Here is a 22233-nt window from a genome sequence, read left to right as displayed (position 1 = left end):
AGAGAATTAAAATGTAAATTATAAGAACTAAAACACTTTTAAACTATATGGACTAAAAGAGAATTAAAATGTAAACTATAGAAACTAAAAAAACCACTTTCAAACTATAAGAACTAAAAAGGTAAGAATTATGAAATTATAGAGACCGAATGAGTAATTTAACCAAGAATTAAAAATCATCATAAATTGCAGGAAAAATATAAATCATTTAAGTCTTGATGTGGTTTGTGTGAAACCTTAAGTTTGTCTATGTTATTTAAGTCTAAAATATGTTTTTCCTTCTTCATAAAATTAAAAAATGTTCACATTTCATCCTAGTAAAAGTTTAGTATATTTTTCATTTTCATGTAAAATTAATTAAAATGTGCCAAAATTTAATCCGGAGTTAGGACTTAGTAAATTTGAACTTACATTATGTAATCTGTGGCATTTTTTTTTTCAATTTTGACAGTTGAATTTCTAGTAATTATTCAATTCTTTTGAGCTGAGATTTGATTTAGTTTTAAATCCCAAAAAGCGTCGTATTTTATTATTTTAGTACCTAGTTAACTTTTTACTGTTAATCTCTCAATTCTCCTTTAATAAAGATTCAAATCATGTGGTTTTTGAAAAATTTTAGTGAAAAAAAAATATATATACTGGAACTAAATCCAGGTCATCAAATTTTCAGAAATAAAAAATATATTTAATCCATTAATATATTTCATATTAATATTATGTTCTTCTATATTAAGATAACATGAACTTGATGAAATTCATCATGATCTAAGTCCCATTTTTTTTTTATCATAAAGATTTAACCTAATAATAAACTTAGTTGAGATAAATAACCAGTAAGGATTCAAAATTATAAATAAAAATCGAGCCGATAGACTAAATCCATTTCGAAGACAACTCATGGACAATTCGAATTTGGGTTGAAATAATTTTAGGATCAGACCTCTATTTTGAACCCAACTCACAACATCTATCAATGCAGCCCATCAAATTCGGTCTGTTTAGACATCCCTGCAACCAACAAGTCCTTTTGCACGAGCTATTGAAAACTTTATAGTAAAATTTATTTAGTTTGAAGATGAAAAGATACTACATTTTCTTTTCATTTTGACCAGATACTAAGATACTACATAAAGCATTAATTTTATTTCACTCAAGAGGGAAGGGGAGCAAAACAACATTTATCTACTATTTTGTTATCCTATCGGGAAGAAGATTGTAGCCTCTAAATTTTAAAAAAAGAAAGCTTTACAACTAAAAACAAGCGGGCATAATAAAATCATAAAAGCAGTATTTAAGCATTAATATAATGCGCTTAAAAGGCAAAAGTGTATCTAACTTATAGATAGCAGTGCAAGACAACATTCATTCAAACTAAATGTGCAATCTACTATTCAACTAATAATAATAGTTGCATGGAAAGCGTAGGAAACAACCCTTGCAGAATACTAAATATGCCTCAATCAAGCAAATCGGAAACTGCATTTTTCCTAAATGCATCAACTAGAGCCAACTGGTTAGCCAACGTTTTGTTGGGAAATAGGTTATCAGCTTTAATCCTCTCTCTGATTCCATACGCTGGAACCTTGGCGTTTACATATGCCTGTATTAGAACTTGGAACTGACTTATTCGGGACGTATAACCTGCTTGTCTCATTTTAAGGAAAATCTTCTCCGAGTTATGGACGTCACCCCTCTTTGCATACTGCTCTAAAATAGCCAAATAGGTGGTAAACATTGGCTGCAGCTGATTCTGTTGGATTGCCTTATGCAAAATAGAGTCTGCCTTCTCAACTTCCCCAGCTTGGATATACAGTTTCACAAGTGCATCCCATGTTAATGGGCCTATCCTCACCCCACTATCAGCCATTAGCTTGACAAGTTCCTTACCCTTCGTTAGCATCTTATTATTTGCATAAATCTTCAGAAGAACTGAGTAATTCTTGGAATTAAGTTTCCATTTCTTTGACACCATCTCAAAAACTGCCTCTGCTTCTTCAATTTTATTTAACTTTCCCCAGGCTTCAACTGCAGCCAGGCAGTCCTCAACTCGAGGTTTTGATTCACAGACCTTCCAAATTCTCTCCACTTCATCAGCCTTTCCCAGGTTTGCATAAAGGCGGAGCAAAGTTGCACATACCCACTGATTCTCTTTCAAGTTTTCACCTTCCATCTCCTTCAACATAGCTTCAGCTTTTTCTTTAAGCCCAGATGAGGTGTAATGCCTAGCCAAGAGTGCCTGTATTTGGATGTCTGGTTCAAAGCCTTCTTCCTTCATTGTCTCAAACACTTGCTCCATTCCAGCAATATCATTGGACTGGCCCTTTGAGTCTATTAAGATTCTGTAAGTAAAAAGAGAAGGTTTGACATTCTCTTTTTCCATCAGCAGTAAAACATCAGCTATTTTCTTCTTGTCCAGCTTCTTATACAAAAGCAGCAACTGGTTACAAGCAAATGCTGTAAGTGGTAAATCCAAGTCCTTCATTTTGTTGAATATTTTCTCTGTTGCAATCAAATTGTTCTGACTAGCACAGTTAGCCAGTAATGTTCGGTATAATAGCTCGCCTCTAAAAGATTCTGGAACACTCTCAATGTATTTCTCTGCCTTTGGGAGGCCACGCAACTTGGCAATCAAATCAAGTTGAGAAGCATAATCACTCTCCATAAATTCAAGCTTCTTGTTTGACTCTAACCACTGAAAGAGCTACAGTTCCAACAAAAAAAAAAAAAAACAATTACACTACAGTATAAAGCATCATGTTGGAAAATTGGAAACTCAGAAAAAGATAAACATACAGTAACAACGTTAATCACTCAAACAAGTATAATGGTTATTACTACATAGAATACATTTATGCAACACTCCATATAAGACAATATGCCTGCATTATCAACTGAAGAAAAATTACATGCTACTAAAAGCATTTGCAACATATCAATATGCAGGGGGGAAAAACAAAAACAAAATCATTTCCCCTACTCTGCAGTCCTAACCATAGTTATCAAATCCAGGATAGTGGAGTGGAGGGCTAACCACAAAAAATGCTAAATAAGTTTTAGAGATTCTACCATTTAAGTTATGTTACAGGTATGTTTAATTCTAAGTAGGAAGTAAAAGCATGCCTATAATGATTTTCTCTGAATATTTTCATTAATATTTAAATTATATAAAATGACCACTTTAAATGAGTTGTCCAAATTATTGGCTAATCTGAGTTTGAGGAAAAAGAATCCTCGTAATGATTGTATGGAAATATTTGGCTTTAAAGATTTGTATTCCTTTTCAAACATTATTCTGCTGGAAATGGATTTTGGTTCTTATCATGGTTCTGTTTTGAAGGAGATTATCCAGAATGCAGTAGTTATTGAGGTCCGCATACAAATTATAATGTGTTTGCAAAAAGATTGATTCCAACAGTTGCAAAGAAAACGTCTTTTCCCCTTCCCAATTTTAATCAAACCTATTTTCCAATTGGTGTTGGATGGGAAGCATCATGCGATGCATTGAGATAAGTTGGGGAGGATTGTTATAACAAGACCATGTATAGTTGAGTATGGGATTATGGTGTGGAGTTTACAAGGCTTTGGTCTCTCCAACTATAGCTGGCTTGTGGTGTATGTGTAGTTCTCTTATTGCAAGGTATGACCTGAGTCCCACATTGGAAATATGGGATTCTAGTATGGGGTTTATAAGATCTTGCACTCTCCAACAACAGCTGGCTTTGTGGTTTGGTTTTTTTCTCTCAATGTTCTTATCACTTCACAAAAAGATAGTCCAATGTTTGGGCACTTAATTTTATTTGATTCCTAAATCATACCCCCTATTTGGTTAAATCACTGCAGCTGGGAAAGGAGATGAAAATTTTAAAAAAATTCAGTGGGTCCCACACCACCACACTATTCAAGTAGGAGTAGTTGTGAAAACTTTGAGCCAGGCATGACATATTGCTCCCTTAGCAAGAGTATGAGCTGCAATATTTGCTTGCCTCTTACCAAACAACTCTATAGTTTTGAGTAAGAAGGTATTTACACTCATGAATAATTGCACCAACTTTTGGACAATCTTGGGCTGAACTGTTGAGCCTATCCACCACCATTTTGCAGTCTAATTCAAACTCCACATGGGTCATACCACAATAAGCCAGCCAATCACTAGTTGATGTTGGATCTCAAACAATTTCCAGTTTAGTTCTTCATGGTACCTTTGAAAATCTGTAATGTTTCCCTGACTTGAATCTTAGTAAAGCAGAGATCTTTAGTTTAAAAATTTCACTTTTGAATTCTAATTTAAAGTTTGGCACTTCCCACAACCACAACCCTTATTTTTTGGTTGGAATCCCATTTCAGTATGTGTACTAAGATCACCTGAAGTTTTGATATCCTCCATTTATATTGATTCAGATCCTGTTTTAGCACTCTCCATGAGATGATTTTAAATTCTGATTCTTCTACTTTGGATATTCTGTACGAGGATTCCAGTTATTTGCTTTAAATTTGGTTATATGATATTTGTTTTAGAATAAATGGAGATTTTTTTGGATTTTTATTGTGGTTTTGATATTTGATTTCTGATGAGGGTGAAATCCCTTAATCTGATTTGGGATTTTGAACATCATTTCCTTGAACTTTTGGTTCTGTCGATAAATTGAATTATTGAAACTATTAGGAAACACAACTCCAATTATGATTCGCAAAGAGTATTTAGTATTACTTTTATGCAGAACTTTTATGATTATTTGGTTACTTTTTAACTTTTAAGATCTCAAACACACTTTAAATACTAGAAGGAATCCTTAGGAGGTTTTCCTTGATAATATTTTCATACACAGAACTTCAAAACTAAAGGGGTACGCATGCATTCCATACCGAGTCTATCACTCACTCTTCGCTTTATAACATTTCAGAGAAAGACTACCTCCCTAGTCACCATCATGCTTGAGATAGAATTTGTCAGAATTTTAAACCCAGACAAAGGATTTGTGGCCTATGTTTATGATGTTTTCCTGGGGCAAATGCTGTATGTTTGGGTAAGGAGTAAGGGATACAAATCATAGTTAGCAACCCCAAATAGTGGCATAAAAACCTAAACCCCCAAGACCCAGTTTATGAATTCTGATTAAGGAATAGTGTAAAAGAAGATGTTACAAAGGATAAAAACAGTACACAAGAACTATGGGGGGAAAAAGAAATATACATAGGAATGAACTAAAGAAAAAGGAAAAATTAGTAACTTTATCCTCAAAGTTTAACTAGGAATTCAATTCAGCCTTCTAATTTATTTTATAATTCATTTTCGTCTACTAACACCTTGGTGTTGGAACTTAATGGAGCTATCCTACATAGCTCTACCAAGTCATTATCTGATTACATGGAAATTACAAAATAAAAAAGTGATTGTTATAGGGGTCAGGGTTCACAATTTGAAAGTTAGGATTCTTCTCCAATTTCTGGGTTTTTGTTCTGTGAATTAGACAACAGAAAAAAAATAGCATGGTACCAGACACTGGCATTGTTTTGCTTCAGATAAAAAGCACTACAAGTATAATAATAAACAAACTTGAAACACTCAAAAATATGAAGCAATTGGCAACCTAAATTTAACGGCAAAATAATTTTAAAATGTTTAACTGAATAAATCAGTAGCAGATATAAGTTTCATTATTTTTTACCTGGAAAGCCCTCCCATACATTTTACGTCTCCGAAGCTCACGCACAGCCAACAAGATCTCCTTCCGACTTAGTTCTTTCCCATGCTCAACCCACTTATTGAGAGCAGAATCAACAGACAACCCAGGAGCATTTGCAATTGCCTTGAATAGTTCCGATTGAGTCCTTCTACCTTGTGATTTTTTCTTGGTTGGGTCAGCATCTGATAAGTCCATCTCATCAACTGGTTTTCCACCATCCTCGTCTTCATCAGACAGGTCAGCATCAGATTCATCATTACTTCCCTGTATCTCCAGCTCAGACAACCCACCCTCCAAATCATCATCATCCACTTTCGTGCTGCTAGCACCAGCTTGTGAGGAAAGTTCACGCGTGCCCACAGCAAATTTCAGGGACACCCGACCCGTGCGGCAAAATGTGTCAGCGGACAGAAATCTACTGTGAGTGATTTGACGAGACTGAGGGATACCAGCCTCATTTTCTTCAACAGTGATTGGCACTAATTTGACAGCCGAAGCACGGGTAGCTCCCGCGTTAAGTCCTTGGCTCGTACTAGAATAAACAGCAAGCACAAATTAATCACAAACAGTGCAAAAGAATGAGCAGAAACAAGAACAAAATGAAGAGTTTATGAGAGGATCATTAGCCTAATCGAACTCAAAACCCTAATTCATAAAATTAGGCAAATTTCACTGTGCTTAAACATTAATCATAAAGGGTTAGTCATAAACATCGATATGCTAAGGTCGAAGAAAGGAGGCATCGCCGCTATTCTTTGAGTGATATAAAACTTGTATTTAGAATAGATGATTAGTCTACTGTGTCGGAGTGTTAAAGGAAGGTTACATTACGAGTTTGATGAAAGGGATTATTGGAAGTAGTGATTATGGAGAAGAGATTTCCTATTCATCGCAATTTTGAAAATATGTATGAGAATGAAAGAGAGTTACCTGAGACGAAGAGAAGCTCGACGAAGTGTCCACATGGTGAAAGCAGAGAGAGTGTGAAAAATGGAAATGCAAATGAACAGAACAGAGGCTCGACGCTTAAACCTAACTAGAAACCCTCTCCGTCTTTATATCAAGTCAGGTGCGAAACCCTAGCTAAACCCTCTCATTCTCATCAGTCCACTTAGTCATAAAAATACTTCAATAATCTATTTTATTTTTTTGGGGCACATACACTTTTTTTTTCAATACATGGCCACCTACACCTCGATAAATTATATAGCAACTGTACTAACCCAATAAATCTATGTGTCAACCCTCCATATAGAGTGCGAACATCTATAATGTCACATTACAATTATTTTTTAATTTTATGTATAATTCAAACGTTTATTTTTAACATTATCTTAAGCTCTCAATTATTATCAGTAAACTGGGAATTATCTACAAGGCTATAACAACTACTACAAATAAGTAATAATTATCTCGCTCAACTAATATAAATACAAGTTCTATTGAATTCCTGTACACGATAATCATTCACGACTTACTCACACACTCATTACACGACAACAAGTTTATGTCTCTCTCTCTTCTCGTTCATAAGAGCTCCATTAGATCATTTACTTGATTTATTTTCTTTACACACATTCTCATCTGAGCGTCGATTGTTTTGCAAGTCCTCCTAACCCCTCAATCTCGTATACCCGAACCTGCCACGATTTCGGATGTTGGTAAGAAGAATAACGAATTTTAATTATTATTTATTAAACAAATAAAATTAAGATTTTAATGCACATTTATAGTATAAAATAGTTTTATACTAGCATTCAATAATAAATCATTGTTTAAATTATTTTAAAAATTAACAAACCTATCATGATAAGATGTGATTGAATAACTATCTAAACTTTTTTATGCCGTATATAGAACCCTTTTTCTCTTCAATTAATTAATCCCAAATTTTAAATTTTATGTTAGAATATAAAATTTTGATTTTTAGTTTCAATTCAATTCTAATACTCGTGTCAATTCGTTGGGGTACTGAATGAACATTTTTAAATTTAAATAAAATTTAAAAATAAAATTACATGAAAGATAAAATATTATTATAGTTGTTAAAAAAAGTGAAATTTCCACAACCATATAATAAAAGATTATTATAAACTTTTAAAAAATAATTTTTAAAAAAATATAGTTTATATAAGTATTTTTTTTAAGAAATATAAAGGATTTATTTCTTGAAAAAATAAAAATCACTAATTTTAAGTAAAAGTCGTTTAGACAAACATATAAAAAAAATCATAAAATTACTATTTTATTTGAAAAACAATTGTTTTAAAATAAAATAAAAAACTTAAACATACTAACCCACAGAAATAAGTTTATGTCCAGCTTGCAAAAGTGAGAAAATAAAATATAAAAAAAACAAATGTCTAATAAAAGCAGCTACACAAATTAAAAAGGAATTTAATTTGTGTATTTCTATACTTTTACTGTGACGAAGTGTTTAAAGACACATACTCACTCCAAACTTTTCAAGCCTGATCCATATGTTGTCAAAAGATATTTCCTATGACAAGAACGATTTGCACGTTCAGAATAACTTAATTATTTTTTATGACTAATAAATACACAAAAATATAAAAGGATCTTGCAAAATGAAATAATTGTTTAGAGTTACTTTACTTCCTTTGGTGAAACATATCTTAGTTATTCTAAATTCACGTTTCCATTTAAGTCCATTAGGTTATTTAGTAAATGCTAGAAATATACATTGTAATTAAAAAAATTATTACTATTGCAATAATATTGACATCTTAAAAGCTTCTATTAACAAGAACAAACTAAATTTGTTTATACATATATTCTTTCTCCGATAATGTTGTGTTGGCCAAGAGGTTCAATAGCTTCAACAACTTTACTATATAGCTTGCGCACATTTTGTTGCTTCTCAATCAACAAAATTTATGTTATCAATATCTTAGTTTGTTTTTTCTTAGTGTATCCCAATATTGTCGTTTCTTTTCCATTAACTTCTCTTTTTCTTCCTTATTTATATTTTTTCTTCTCAACAACTGATTGTTTCCACTAAAAAAGCATACCAAAAGGATATGTTTTTCAGCTCTTAAACTAGATCAATGATTTGTAGTTCCCTTATCATCAACTTTGAAAGAGTCCTTGGCTTTTTCAGCTTGCATTTCAAGTTTGTTTTCTTACATTTCTTTCTCTAATTTAGGACCAAAAAAAAATCATACTTAATTAGTTCTTGAACAAATTAAATAAAAAGAGACAAAAATAATAATTTAGCCTAAAATGTACAAGTGCAATTTCCCATTACAAAAACTAAATTGAAAACATGTATTCAATTTTCCTATATTACAAAACAATTAATGGGTTTAGGACTGAGAAAATAAATTCAGAACAAAGAAGAAAAGAGTAGCACACAAAATGTATGTTGCTATTGACCATAAAAAACGAATAGGAGCATAAACTAACTGAAAACAATTAAAAAAGAAAAAACAATTACAAAACATAATTTGTTATCTGAATCATTTAACAATTAACTAAGAAGACTGGATGCTCCTTTGCCGTGTGACTGGACGAGCTCCACCAAATACACATTAGGAAAAGAGCTGAATTGGATAGTCTGAGGAGTATTATCCAACCACCTCTTTTGTCCAACAATAACCATAATTTTATATTTTCTATGTGTTTTATTATATGGTTTAAGTGCAAGAAATTTAATTGACTTTTTTTTTTGTTTTCATTTTATCTATAGGAATTCAATTCCTTCCTTCAAGTTGACTTTTATTATCTTTTATTATTTATTACGAATCCAACTCACATGATACGTATTCATCTTCGACAAATCTACTATAACATTATATAATATGCCACCCATTTTTCTTGTGATTTATAGGTTTGATCCTTAGAAATGGGCGTTGTGTGTAAAGTAGTAGTGGTGAAAGCTTTATTAAATATGAGTGGATATAACTTAAGTGGATATCTTATAATAAAAAAAGTGTAAAAAAAAACAAGAGAGTAATAATTGTCTCGAAGGAAGGAATTGAATTCCTATTAAATCAAATGAAAATATAAAAAAATGTAGTCAAAATCCCCTCTTGTGACCTTTGTAACTATAATTTTCTTTTCATCATTTTCTATTTGGTGTTGTTTGTGAAAACAGTGATCCCTTAAGCCAATTGTTGACCATGTTTAGATTAGAGTCTTCAAACACATTGTTTAGAGCCTTTAAATAAAAACACACACGCCATCTATAAGATAGAGATAACAAATGTTAGGGTTTAAGACAAAGAAAGAGACTAGAGTTTGAAGAAAAATAATTAGAGAGAAAATATTACCTCTTAAGGGAGAAAATGAGTTGCTTGTAGAAAGATAACCTGGTTAGATTAGGGTTTGAAAGACAAACACATTAAGAAAAACAAAAAGAAAAAAGTTAAAGAAAAAACAAAGATTGAAATCATACTTACATAAGAGAAAAATTAATGTTATGGAGGTAAATATTGGTTGGAAATATTATCCTTGAGACATCTTAGATTCATCAAACCATAGAACAAAGTTTTGAAAATTAAAGCAAAAATAAAAATATGAATGTGTTACTGAAATTAGAAAATTATATTTGATTTTTTGCATTGGTTATGATAAAAACTAATGTAGAATGTGACTTTCTATATTTTAATGCAACCAATTTAGAGAGTCTTATCAGGATTTTTAAAGGTTGCAAAGTACATAAAATATTATGGATTGGTTGTACAAAGAATCAATCTAAAAAGTATTTTTATGCTAGTTCTTTATAAAACTGAAGTAGAAAGTGTTGTTAGAAATTTCAGAAACTACAAAAAGCATTAGCATTCTAGTTCGGTTGATAAAAAACCGATGTAGAAAAAATACTTTCTACATCATTTCTTAGTACAACTAGTCAAGAAAGATAAATTGGTAAAAAGAGGAAAAGAAAAGCTGATGAGAGCAGGGGACGAGAGGAGAAGAAAAGGAGGAGCGAGAAAATAGGTAAATTGGTAAAATAAGGTGAAAAAAAAAAGAAAATGAAAAAAATGAAAAATCTTAACCATTAATTTAAAACTAAATAAATATAACTGTCCCAAGCTCATTTCCTATGGTGGGAAACATCTTCCACTCTCCCTTTCACCATAAAGAAAATTATAGCCATTAACATACGAATTTGGCTCCTCTAAAGTTGGAGGATTACACTTTAGATGATAAAGTATCAGAATAGTTGATTAAAAAATAAGCATTAATAATTATGACAAAATCAAATACATACATATATAATAAAATTTAAACTTAATTATAGTTTCAATCATTATTTTATTCTCTAGAATACATCTACTTGCTTTTGAGAAGTCAAATCCTTAACATACACTTATCACAATTACTCTTTTAAGAAAATATATACATTCTTCCTTTAATTTGCTAAGAAGAGATAGAACTTGAGCAGGAATACCCAAGATGTAAAGGAATAAATCTTCAAGTCCAACAATGATAAAACAAATGGTAACTCTTAAACATGGATTTAAATGTCAGCACGTCACGAGATGAGGTTGCAAGATGCGAGAGAGTGTAGTTAAAATAAGAAAATTGAGGGAACGAAGGAAAAATATAAGTTTATGTAATCATAATATAAGAATCCAATTAAGGCAATAACTCACAAATGCCCCTTAAGAAAAACACACAAATGCGCAAAATATATATTATAAAAAGAAAGTTAAATGATAACGAATATATATATATATATATATATATATATATATATATATATATATATATTAATCAATTAGAAATTATGATGAACATGATTTTTTAAATTTTTTTATAAAAGTCAACAATTATTTTAACATATGATTATATATATATATATATATAAATTAAAATTATCAACTTTTTTTAATAAATTCACAAATTTTTGGCATTGTAAATTAAGTCATATATGTTCGAGTCATGCTAGCATTGAAATAAATATGTATTAAAATAATTTATAAAATTAGATCATAGCCACAAATATGATATCATTCGTCTTATTTCCTTCATAGATTATTTCAAAGTTTAGCTACTTTTATGCTTGGTTGCCCAACATACCCAACCAAATTTATGTTGTTTCTCATCCTTCCATTCCTAATTTTAGTTGTTAGATTATATTTCATTTTAAAATCAAATGCTATGAAATAAAATTACCTAACAAATGCATAAATTACACTTCAATAATTGAAACATGATATACTTTTTGTTTGGACAGAAAACACGATAGACTTTTGAACACTATTTTTTATTTTTAATTTTATTTTTATAATTTTTTAAAGTGCCCTGTACCATAAGTCCATAACCAACTGTATGAGTTATTGAGATAGTTGCTTTGTTAGGCAAGCATAAATTTTAATCCTTAAATAACCATACAATATGCTTAGTCTTTCCTCTTTCCTCTTTCCCCTTCCCATATCAAGTACTTGATCTACTCAATTTCCAAAGCAAACAAAAGAAAAATAAAATAGAAACATTACAAGCTATTTCGGCTTTGTCTATGGAGCAAGTGTTTGAGTTTCCTCCTCAGTTATTTCTGCTAAGTTAAGAGCTGATATGACTCATGTTTCTTTTCCTAGATACTACTTAAAAAACTGTTTATTTTCTTTAATCCAAGAGGATCCACACGAGTTGTCGTGTATAACTAATACAAATAATCTACAAGAAAATTATTTTGCAAGAATCACAAATGAACGCATGCGCGCGCACACACATTTGTGAGATCTTCCTTATCCAGGGTATAATTGTTTTAAATACCGTAAAAACAATATAGTTCTCTTCGAGGATCGTATCAGTATCATTACATATGTTGAATACAACACACAAAAAAAACTTAATATGATTGTTTGAAAATAAGAACAAAACAAAAAATATCAAGTTTAAGTATATTAAGAATAAGATAAGGATTGGCAAATAAGAAAAATATTTTTAAAATATTTCTCAGAGTTGTATGTTAAAAAAATAAGAAAATAATTCATATAACTGGAAGTGAGATAATGTCTCATAAGAAAAGAAACCAAATGAAAATTGAAAATTAAAAAGATGATAAGTAATATGTTTTAAAAAACTAAATATTTAAATAATATGATGTTATATTTATTCGTTGATTTTATGTCATTACATATAAATAATAATATTATAAGTATTATTGTGGTATGTGACTTGAATTTAGGTTTAGGATTTAAAATGCTTCCTGAGTCAAGACCCAAGATATGTTAGATCAACCCAAATCATGCACATGAAGTTGACCAGGGTTAACGTACACCACCCAAGTACAGGATTTCTAACCCACCTCAAAATCAAGCATCACATCAATGCAACATGAATTAGTATCTTCAATGTCTTATATATGTTAATATATAATAAATATTAACAAATAACTAATGTTAACAGAATATTGATTAAAAAATTAAAATAAAAAATATTTTGTTGAGATGTGTAAACTTATGTTATTTATGATATTTTATATTTTTATGTGATTTTCATAATAAATATATTTTTTAATTTTATAATCAATGTCTTAAGAATATCGATTAACAAAATCCTGAATTTGATATATTAATAAGCAATAATTATAATTTTTCAATAAGTTATTTTTTAACTATGATCAAATTTTTGCATATCAAGATTAAAGCAGCGAGTTAACAAAATCTATATACATTATAGTACGATATAAACACTTAACTTCCAAAGAAGGGTCTCTCCATTTGATTATTTTAGTCATGTGGCACACGTTCATAAGCCCCCACACGGGGTTTTAAGTTCTAGAAGGAGTCCCACACTACCAGTTCTTACCCCTTGACCAACCCTCACAAGGGACCCTCCATTCACATGTTCCTGCTTCCTCAAATGAACGCTCCTGATTTATTTATGTGATTATATATCATCTAAGATAATGTTATGTAATTATATATCATCTAATCATACAATGTTATGTGATTGATTTGTCATATAAGATAATTTAATTTAATTTTTGTATTTTTTATAATTAAAGTCTAAGGATTTTTTGTTAAATTTAATGTTTTTATTATTTATTTTTATTTTTAATTTAATATATTTTAAAAGATACTTTAATCTCTAATTAATTCTTAATCTTCATAATTCTAAACTCAGCCTTTCTTACATTCTATCAATCTAAGAATTAGGAAGGTTATGAATTAATTAAAGAATAACATGATTTTTTAAAATACATAAATTAAAAATATAAAATATAAAATATTAAATTTACAAAAATATCTTTAGGCTTTGATCAAAAAAATAAAAAACTAAATTTAATCTTTTGATATAACAAAATAAATCACGTAATATTATATAATTGAATAATATATAACATAACATTAATATGACTTATTTTAGAATCACACTAAACTAACAACTTAAACGCATTTAAGCTGTTTAACGGTATGTTTAGCCAGTACAAGTTAAGAAGAAAAAAGGGAAATTTTTTAAAATAGAATTTGTCTAACTAAAAAAAAAATATGATTATATATTTCTTTATTTTAATTGAAATATTTTCTCATATCAACAATCAAACTCGGCCTAAGGAGTAAGGAGTTGAAGGCAGACCAAAGGGTTGGTGAGTGTGTCCCACATTTGTCCTGGAACTAAGGGTACATGTTGCTTTAAAACCGCTGTTGCTGCTACCGACACGTCTTTGTCCATAATGCACCCTCACTCACTCACTTACTCACCTGCCAGCCTGCCACCTCCTTTTATTTCCAACTTTCCTATAAATTAACAACCTTGCATTTCCAACTTTCCCACATTAACACGAATATATATATATATATATATATATATATATATATATATATATATATATATATATTACCAGTACTGGAATTCAAATCTGAAGAAGCCTAGCTTGTTTCATTGTTGTCCAACACAAACTATTGCTTTGTACTTTGCATAGAAAACAAGTATCAAGAGATTTGGTGGTGGAGGATTCTGATAATCTGGTCACAGGGGAAGATGGAAAGCAGAGTGGTATTTGAGAATGATTTGAATCTCAAGGCAACAGAGCTAAGATTGGGGTTGCCAGGGACGGAGGACAAAACCGTGCATGCTATTAGTATTAGAAACAACAAAAGGCAAGTGCCTGAAACTTCTCAAGAGTCTGTTTCCATTTCCAAGGCCTCACCTGACCAGCATGTGGAGAGTGATCCAGCCCCTCCAGCCAAGTAAGTTTACTCAGCTTTTCAAGAATCATGTTTTTATTTTTTTCTGTGTTTAAGGTAGTTATGATAAAAATCAATAAATTTATCAAAAGCAGTAGTTTGTGGTTACATGCTATCTTCAGCCCTTTGCCGTGTCCGGTGTCCGACATGTGTCCGTGTCAGTGTCCGACACCGACACGCGTCCGTGTCAGTGTCGGTGTCGGTGCTTCATAGGTTACATGAGCCTACATGTGTATGGTCTATTTTGTCTAATTCTACATCTTCCTTTAGAATCTTTATATGGTAAATATCAAATGTGTGTATTATATTAAACATATGTATTTTTATTTAATATTTTCTTTATAAAGAAGCAGGAGAATTAATAGAACTAGTAGGAAAACATACCAATATTATTTCTCTTTTAGAAGTTGCTATGTTGTTTGGATCTGAGTTTTGAGCTAAATGGATGGCAGGGCAAAGATAGTGGGGTGGCCACCAATCAGATCTTACAGGAAACAAAGCCTGCAGGAGGGTGATCAGGGGGATGGGATCTATGTGAAAGTGATCATGGATGGAGCACCTTACCTCAGAAAGATTGACTTGAAAGTCTATAGGGGCTATCCTGAACTACTCAAAGCTTTAGAAACCATGTTCAAGTTGACCATAGGTGAGAGATCAGGAAAGAAATTTCATTTGCTTTTGGATACACTATAGTCCAATATTGTCTTCTTTTTTTTTTTTCTTGTTGTGGTGAAGGAAATTAGTTTTTTATGATGAAAATAACCTGAAGTGGTATTTGTTGTTTCTTCAGGTGAGTACTCTGAAAGAGAGGGTTACAAGGGTTCTGAATATGCACCTACATATGAAGACAAAGATGGTGACTGGATGCTAGTTGGAGATGTTCCATGGGAGTAAGTTCTCTCTCTCTCTCTTTCTCTTTCCTTGTGTGTGTGTTTTGTTCATATCATCATATGTTTAGTTTGTGTCTTAGCTATACACATATTCTCAACCTCACAGAGCTTGCTTTATATTTGTTTTCTGCAGCATGTTTATGACTTCCTGCAAAAGGCTAAGAGTCATGAAAGGCTCAGAAGCTAGAGGGTTGGGTTGTGGTGTGTGACAAACAGTTAATTTACTATGGCTATGATGAGGAGATTAAATCATTCTTTCATCAATTCAGTTCTTGGAACTAAGGGATTTTGAATCAATGCTTAGCTATCTGTCTATCTATCACCATGCCAATCTGGGAGGACTCTAAAGTAGGGATATGGAAGGCTCTTTCTACAAGTTTTGTCAATATTTCTGGTTATTAATTTTAGCATATGTGATTGGGGGTGCTATATGCTATTATTTCCATTGAACCCTTTCAAGAGGAACCTCAGAGAAATTTGTCTTAAACGAAGTTTGTGGACAAGAGAGATAAAAGGGATTGATTTGTTCATCCAAGGTTTTTTTTTTTCTTTTTCTTTTTATCTCACACAAAAATATAGTGTAATACATCAAATATTCATGTAATACTTTGCAATTCAATGGACACAAAATTAACTATGTGCATGCTTAAATTTGGTGGATGATATAAAAGTAACTTTTACCACGATTTTAGATAACTAATTTAACCTTTATAAGAAATTAACTTCTATTTCTTATAATGGTTAAAAGTTACTTTAACATGAAATGTGTTGTGTGTCGCATCCCGAATCTCTTGCTCTTAATAATTTCTTATTTACTCTGAAATCGGTTTCATAATCCATTTACAATTCTTTATTACTTTATAAAAGAACAGATGACTTGGCCTATTGACAAGGAAAATCATGGGTTGAAGACGTCGAAGCGGATCTGATCCGTCCCAGAAAACATGTTATGGTGTCATCCTTATGGCACTATTTATAAAAAATTGACATCTTTGATTATCTAGCATCAAAGAGAGATAACACCCGGAAATGTCCTTTATTGTAAAATCAATTGGCCTTATCATCACCAATCCCACCTACACACTAACACCTACGTATCATTAATTATGGAATTGAGTTGAAAGTCAAATCAAATTGAAATTGTTATGCAAAATGAATTGGGTTTGTCCATATATACATATAGATTAGGCATGTAGTGAGGTACTGAGGTCAGGATTAAAATTAATTGGTTTGTTGCCAAAATAATCTTAACAGGCTTTATCAAACATTTGATCAAGAAAATAAAAAGATAATGAACAAACAAAGCAAACATTCGATAACTGATATGTTTATGTAATTTGAATATTTAAATCATATAATAATTATCTAATTTTTCTCTTTGTGTTAGAACATTAGGAATTTAGTTTTTTTTTTTCTGAGTTTTTGTCCAATAGATGCTAAAGTTAGCTAATTTATAGTGTTTTGGAGTGTATTTTTTTGTTTGTTTGTAGAATTACACATAGGAGCCCTAGAAGAGGGTTGAAGAATTGGAGCAGCACGCTTAGCGCGTCAACAACCGCTCAGTGCGAAGAGCCAACTTTGAGGCCAGGCTTAGCCCGCATCTAGCGGCTTAGCACACATTTGCGGCTTAGCGCACATCTGAGGCTTAGCCTGCATTTTGCGGCTTAGTGTGTGGTCACTTATTCCAGCTGGACTTTTCATGTGCGCTTAGCGAGCACATGCAAGCTTAGTGCACGGTCAATGTCGAAAAATATGATTGTGCTGCATTTTAAAGGAAAAAGAAAGGAGAAATCAAAGAGTTATTTTGGGGGGACCAAAATAAAAAGCTAGGGCACGAGAGAAGGGAGAGAACCCATTCACTTGGGGACCCTTTCCTCCATTTTCTTCCAAGCCTCTTGTTTTCTTTTTGTATTAGTAAGTCTTTCATGACAATGAGAGGCTAAACCACCCATTGTTGGGAGCTCAACAACCAAACACTCTTGATGTAATGATTCTAATTATTTATTTAATGTTATTTTGATATTATTGTCTCTTTTTTGTGCTTAATATCATGTTTATGGCTTGATCACCCATGCTCATGTAGTGTTATAGGGTTTATGTATTGAAAAATGTTTATCTCCAAAGAACTTGAAAAGAGCATCTAGGTAATTCATATCTAGGGATAAAATGATATTATTTAGCCTTATTTATGCATCTTTATTCTTAAAGCAAATTATTTGATATAGCTCTTAAGGGATTATGAGTGAAATTAGGTAATTTAGGCTCTTTCACATGAGGAATCATGGTTAGGGTATGTTAGTGGATGAAGGTAATAATCAAAATAACGTTAAATAGTGAAAAACCCACTTGAGATTTTCACTAACTTTGTTAAAAAAACCTTTTTACAACTTCTGAACACCCAAGGAATCCATCTCCCTTGTGTTCAAGAAACTCACAATTCAACAGACAATCAGTCTCTTGATTACAACTTACTTTCTGAGATGAACAGAAAAATTTCTCTTCTTTAGAGTGGATAATACAAAGTGATGTTCCTGGATGAACTCTCAATTAATTTGCAAGTGTTTGCCCAAGAGTTGTTGAGAGAGCATTTGACAATGAAGTTCTCTTAGAATATCTCTCTCTTGCTTTTTGAAGTCAGACACATATATATAGGTCATTCGTGCCTTTTCAAAATGGTTTGAAGAGATGTGTCTTTTCAAAAAGCTTTTTTTTTTAATTTTTTTACTGGTAATTGATTACATAGTTATATTTTGAAAGGTCATGACTTTTCAAATAGAATTTTAAGAGTTCTGTTGCTGATAATCAATTACACATCAATGGTAATCGATTACAAATTCAAAATTTAAATTTCAAACCCTTTTAAAAAGCTTATTTGCAAACTTGTCTTCTGGTAATCGATTACACTGCCTAGTAATCGATTACTAGTGCCTTGATATGTTGGAAACAATGTGTTTTGAAGCAAAGCTGATCTTCAATGAATCTTGAAGCAATGCTTGTTTGTTGAAGCAACCTTGTATTAATCTCGAAACAATGCTTAACCTTTGAATGTTTGTTGAAGTAATCTTGAAAGCAACTTTGTTTGATTATTCTTTGATATTATCAAAATCATGTATTCATACATTCACATAGTTTTGGTAGGTTGAGTCTCAACACACTCCGTAATTCTACTTCAACCGACAACTTACCCCCTGAGTGTTTGTATTCTATCTCTTTAATGTACTTTGCTTAATTATCTTCATTTATGTCAAATTTTATATTCCATATCATTATTTGACTAATATCAAATTTAGTTCATTAATTGCTTAAAATTAGACATATACAAACTCTGAGTACAGTCAAAGTCCCTGTGAACTCGACACTCGGTCTTACCGTTTTAATTACTACTTGAACGAATTGGTATATTTGTCAATCGTACTAACAAGTTTTTGACGCCGTTGTAGGGAACTTTGTTTTTCATACTTGGTTGTTGCATATCTGATAACTACTAAATGAGTTATTTTGATGATAAAAATATATTGAAAATATCTTTAAAAATACTTATTTAGCAGTTATCTTTGGCTTAAATATTAAGATTTGATATTTTTCTTATTTATGTCTTGTAGATATGAAAAGGAGAGATTAAAAGAGAAAAAGATCGAGAAAATATCCAAAATATCAGGAAGTCTCAGCAAGATATGATTAAAAGCAAAAAAAATCCAAAAAATATCGAAAAATATCACTGAGGAAGATTTTTAGCATTAGGCCCAAGTCCACTCCAACAATTATAAAAAGAGAGTCAAGACAAGGAGGAGACACACCACATAACCCCCCTCTAGTAGGGGTTTCATTTACTCCATTTCTTTCTTATCCCATCAGTTCTTATATCTCATCGATTGTAAAACCCTCAATGATCATGAGTGGCTAAACCCCTCGTTAGGGTCTGACAGGTCTAAAAGTCAAGCGATGTATGATGTACTTACTATTTATCAATGCAAAAGTGTTTTCTATTCTATTATCTTTTCTGCTTTTATCTTGCATTATTCATCTTTATATTCTGTTAGGGGTACGCTCGGGAGAGGGTAACTTCTAAATAAAATTTAAAGGAGGTATGCATGCATTGGTTGGTTTTAGGGGTTAGACGCTCGGAAGAGAGTAACTTCTAATAAACAAAAGAAAGGATTTCATAAGAAAATTATTGCTAGGAATAGAATGATAATTTTATGCCCATGTATTCTTGCAAACATCTAGAATTCATACTTCATGTGGAAGATAATAAATAAAATAGGCTTGTCATCGTGAGGAATCAGAGACAAGTAATTGAATAGATCTATGTAGAACAAGGCAGACCAAGTCCAAACCTTATCAAATTCTGATTTTTTTTCTTTTATCTTCTATTTTTATCTTTTATTTTTCTTATCTTATCTTTATCTTAATCTTTTATTTTTATTTTCTTTATCTTCTATCTTCATCATCTTTTAATTTAAATATTTTATTTTCATCTTTAAATTTTTATCTTATCTACTATATTTTCTTATCTTTATTTTAAATTCTTTATCTATTGCTTTTAAATTGGGTTTGCATTAATCTAAGTACAAACAAAGTTCCTATGGATTCGACACTTGGACTTCCGAGTACTTTACTACTTGTGACAAATTTGGTACACTTGCCAACGAGTTAACAATATCCAAAATTTAAAATAATCAATTTCATCTTTTAACTTTTTATTTTTTATTTTTTTATATAAAAAACTATTTTTAATTTTTCTTTATTCACTCTTATATTAAAAAAAACACTCTTTCTTATGAGTCTATGCTTGCAAGGTGGAACCTCAGAAGAACTTGATCCATGGGAGACATTTTAAAGATGGAAGATCTTTTTAAGAGGTGGACCCAGTATCTTGACAGCACACAATCAAGGGTCAATCATCCACCACCGGTAAGTTGTGATTTTTATAGAGAAGGGCATTGCAATGACAACTGTTATCTCTACTCCATGAAAAATTCTTGGTGGGAACAAGAGTTACACCCTTAAAATCAACATGAAGAAAGAACTCCTAATCTTGAGAGTGTGTTCACGGAATTCACGACATACCATGCTAGCTCTACAGCCAATCAAAACTCAATGCAAAACTAGGACATTCATGTTGGCACAAGCTATTCCATGGAAAATTATCAGTGGGAGCAAGAGTTGCAACCCTACAATCAATATGAAGAAGAAAGAAGTTCTAATATGGATAATTTTTTGATGCAATTCAAGGAAACAATTGAATCTACTCAACGAGCATTTAAAAGTCTAGAAATTGAAGTTGGTAAGCTAGTAGAAGAAGTGGCTAAATTTGTGGCCACAAGGGAAGAAAACTTTGTAGAGGTTGAAGCTCATGAGGAAAGCCTTGCAGAAGAGCATGATTCAAGAGAAAACGATGAAGAAAAAAGTGAGGAGAAAACACAATAATGGGATAAGTTCTCACAAGTAGAAATTCAACAACAAAGTATTCTCCAAGTCAATATCCTTCCTCACCAATTGATTGGCAAGGAAGAAAGGCATGGAAAATGTGATAATTTTTAAGTGTCATTTTTCTCATGGTCACCAACACTTCCTTTGCAATGATATGGAAGGCATTTCAAGGATACATGATTTTCATGGAGTCTCTAGCTAAGAAGCAAAAATACAAGGAAGATGTGTTCTATGTGACCTTCATGTCACCTTGAACACATCTGGTCATCAAACTAGTGACGTTAAAGAAACGTTTACTGGGAGGCAACCCAAGATTTCTACCTTTTTTCTTCTCTTTTTCTATGACTTGTTTAATAATTGTGTTAGTTGGTTTATGTGTCAATGTTTGTTGATGTGTTGATGTTAGGTTGATTTTGGTTATGTCCATGACTTTGTGAATATTTGTGTTAGTTAATTTGAGTACAAATGTTTATTTTTTTGTTTGTTGTTTGATTATGCTATGCACTCAGTAGACATGTGTGCGCTTAGCGCGCAAGTGCAAGCTCAGTGCGCATGGGCAACTGGTTAAGCTAGCATGTCGCTCTAAGCCTAAAAACGTCTCTGCTTTGTAATATCTCGAATTGGGCTAAGTACGCAGGCATAGGCTAAGCGAGTCATGCATTCTCGCTAAGCCGATGGTGCTCGCTAAGCGGATTTTGCAGGAAATTTCCTTCTTGAAAACTCGCTAAGCCCCATGTGGCACACTAAGCCCAATAACATCTTTGGAGTTGCAATTTAATTTTTTGGGCTTAGCGCACAAGTTCAGGCTTAGCAAAAAAAAAAAAAATTTTAAAAAATTCAAAATTTCTTGTACTTTTATTTTGATATGTCTCTTAGGTCAACACACACTTACACGCTAAACCCACCGTGCATTTATGTTTATTTGTTTTGTGAAGCACTAAGCACACACCTATATGCGCTTAGTGACCACTCCTTCCTGTCTTCAATTTTTGTTACTTTTCAAATTTGAATTCCCTCTTATGTTTAATTTTGCATGAAAGACATGATGATACATTTAATTAACTC

At 31.6% G+C, this 22233-nt stretch overlaps 2 protein-coding genes across 2 annotated transcripts; one reads left to right on the top strand and one right to left on the bottom strand.

Moving 5' to 3' along the window:
* Positions 1-1271: 1271 nt before the first annotated feature.
* On the bottom strand, positions 1272-6811 carry LOC100805354 (pentatricopeptide repeat-containing protein At1g80270, mitochondrial). The gene is made up of 3 exons (XM_003517983.5): positions 6615-6811; positions 5667-6216; positions 1272-2701 (listed from the first exon to the last, which is right to left on the bottom strand). The coding sequence occupies exons 1-3, from the start codon at positions 6647-6649 to the stop codon at positions 1457-1459; spliced, it is 1830 nt and encodes a 609-aa protein (XP_003518031.1). The 5' UTR covers positions 6650-6811; the 3' UTR covers positions 1272-1456.
* Positions 6812-14496: 7685 nt separating this feature from the next.
* LOC100800212 (auxin-induced protein 22B) lies at positions 14497-16372 on the top strand. Its single transcript, XM_003520111.5, has 4 exons — positions 14497-14848; positions 15298-15491; positions 15636-15735; positions 15869-16372. Exons 1-4 carry the CDS (start codon positions 14640-14642, stop codon positions 15942-15944), a joined length of 579 nt encoding a protein of 192 aa, XP_003520159.1. The 5' UTR covers positions 14497-14639; the 3' UTR covers positions 15945-16372.
* The last annotated feature ends 5861 nt before the right edge of the window (positions 16373-22233 follow it).

Source organism: Glycine max, chromosome 2 (genome assembly GCF_000004515.6).
Source record: "Glycine max cultivar Williams 82 chromosome 2, Glycine_max_v4.0, whole genome shotgun sequence".
NCBI classification, from domain to species: domain Eukaryota; kingdom Viridiplantae; phylum Streptophyta; class Magnoliopsida; order Fabales; family Fabaceae; genus Glycine; species Glycine max.
Note: the sequence above shows the minus strand (reverse complement) of the source record. Positions and strands in the feature narration are given on the sequence as shown.

Coding starts and splice junctions, on each gene's coding strand:
- LOC100800212 (XM_003520111.5), top strand. CDS start 14,640: ATGGAAAGCAGAGTGGTATTTGAGAATGATTTGAATCTCAAGGCAACA. Junction 14,849..15,297: donor GATCCAGCCCCTCCAGCCAA/GTAAGTTTACTC, acceptor AATGGATGGCAG/GGCAAAGATAGTGGGGTGGC. Junction 15,736..15,868: donor GTTGGAGATGTTCCATGGGA/GTAAGTTCTCTC, acceptor TGTTTTCTGCAG/CATGTTTATGACTTCCTGCA.
- LOC100805354 (XM_003517983.5), bottom strand. CDS start 6,649: ATGTGGACACTTCGTCGAGCTTCTCTTCGTCTCAG. Junction 6,217..6,614: donor CGAGCTTCTCTTCGTCTCAG/GTAACTCTCTTT, acceptor TGTTTATTCTAG/TACGAGCCAAGGACTTAACG. Junction 2,702..5,666: donor TGTATGGGAGGGCTTTCCAG/GTAAAAAATAAT, acceptor TTGGAACTGTAG/CTCTTTCAGTGGTTAGAGTC.